We start from the raw sequence: 1,923 nt of genomic DNA on the forward strand, positions 1-1,923 counted from the left end.
GCATTCTATCTCTTGGAAGTTGTTGGTTTTTTGTTTTCTTTTTTATAAGTTGTCTTCTGGTTAGTCTACATCAACAAAGTTTAAAAACAAAGTGGATTTAACAGCTTCACAAAAAGAACTGGAAGGGGCTGTCGAGTGGAGTTTGATTTTTATCTACGCCTGTGTGTGACAGTAGAACTGTGTTCTGTGTTTTCAATGCCTGATCCTTCAGAAGTAGACCAAGGTAAGTTTATTCCACGAAGTCTGAGTGCCCATTGACTTTTTCTCGGCATTCAAGTCTGTTAAACAGTGTCCTCTTCCAAATCACAAGTGTTCCTTAGTATCATTGAAGCAATTTTTTTTCCCTTGAAAGGATATTTGTCATTGCTTATGTTTCCCTCACAGAAGGAGTTAATGTTCTTCTATTTCTAGGAATAAGTTACCTTAAAAATTTCTTGTTATTCTTACACTGGCAGTGTCTTGAAAGGGGAGGTGCAGAAAACAGGAGAATGACACAGGAGAATGACTATGAGGAAAGAGAGCCACATTGATTTGGCTACAACTGAGTAGAATTGCAGATGGCACTAGAATTCAATTGTAGGGGTTCAAGTGGGAACACTTGGGATTTTCATTATTCTGAATTTCTTAAATTCCTAATACAGACTCTGTATTGGATGCCTGTTCACTTGTTTAACAAACTCTTTTTCCTTATTTTGAAAACTCTCTCAGGTGCATGATGCCACAGAACCAAACAGACATCTCCAAATTCCTACTTCTGGGCTTCTCTGAGGATCCAAAACTGCAACCAGTGCTTTTTGGGCTCTTCCTGTCCATGTACCTGATCACTGTGGCTGGCAACCTGCTCATCATCCTGGCTGTCACCTCTCACTCCGCCCTCCACACTCCCATGTACTTTTTCCTCTCCAGTCTGTCTGTGACTGACATTGGTTTCATCTCCATCACGGTCCCAAAGATATTGGTGAACATTCAGACACAGAGCAACTCCATCACCTATGTGGGCTGCCTGGTACAAGTGTCCTCTATCTATTTCTTTGGATGCCTGGATAGTATGTTCCTCGCTGTGATGGCATATGACAGGTTTGTGGCCATCTGTTATCCTCTCCACTATACGGTAATCATGAACCCCCACCGCTGTGGTTTGCTAGTGTTGGTAACTTTTGTCATGAGCCTTCTGAACTCCCTGCTGAACTTTTCAATGTTTTCACAACTTAGCTTCTGCAGAGATGTGAAGATACTTCGTTTCTTCTGTGATCCTCCTCAACTTATTAACCTCGCCTGTTCTGATACCTCCATCAATGCCATACTCGTATATAGTAGTGGTGCTCTCTTTGGTGGTGTTCCGGTCTCAGGCATCCTTTTATCTTATGCTCGAATTGTCTCCTCCATTTTGAAAGTCTCCTCTTCCAGTGGGAAATGCAAAGCCTTTTCCACATGTGGCTCTCACCTGTCAATAGTTTGTTTATTTTATGGAACAGGCCTTGGAGAATACTTCGGCTCAAATGTCTCATCTTCTGCCAGGAAGGATGTGATGGCCTCAGTGATGTACACCATGGTCACTCCCTTGCTGAACCCTTTCATCTACAGCCTGAGGAACAGAGACATGAAGAGGGCTTTGGGAATTCTGTTCAGCAGAGCAGCCAAATCTTAACACATGTGCCATTATTTTTTTTTTTAGTGCCATCATTTTTGATGTGTGGGTAGGAAGATTGGGAAAATGTAATATCTGAAACCAGAAATCTTGCCTGTTATTTACCTTTTATATGCTACATATTCTTTCTAATTCTTAGAGATTCCAATGTCAAGGATTCTTTTTTGAAGATTGTGTTCTTTCCCACAAGTTTAATGAGAAAGTGGAGATATTCTGTGGTATACTGATCATCACGGTCACTTTCAGTATAAATATGGCGTCTCCTGTTGTTTTCC

The 1,923-nt window shown here is 41.2% G+C and overlaps 1 protein-coding gene across 1 annotated transcript; it reads left to right on the plus strand.

Annotated features, from left to right (window-relative positions):
- Positions 1-712: 712 nt before the first annotated feature.
- LOC102847808 (olfactory receptor 7E24-like) lies at positions 713-1,648 on the plus strand. Its single transcript, XM_006898823.1, has one exon. The coding sequence runs from the start codon at positions 713-715 to the stop codon at positions 1,646-1,648; it is 936 nt and encodes a 311-aa protein (XP_006898885.1).
- The last annotated feature ends 275 nt before the right edge of the window (positions 1,649-1,923 follow it).

This window comes from Elephantulus edwardii, unplaced genomic scaffold (assembly GCF_000299155.1).
Source record: "Elephantulus edwardii isolate Elephantulus edwardi_28Jun2011 unplaced genomic scaffold, EleEdw1.0 scaffold00237, whole genome shotgun sequence".
Classification (NCBI taxonomy): domain Eukaryota; kingdom Metazoa; phylum Chordata; class Mammalia; order Macroscelidea; family Macroscelididae; genus Elephantulus; species Elephantulus edwardii.

Coding starts and splice junctions, on each gene's coding strand:
- LOC102847808 (XM_006898823.1), top strand. CDS start 713: ATGATGCCACAGAACCAAACAGACATCTCCAAATTCCTACTTCTGGGC.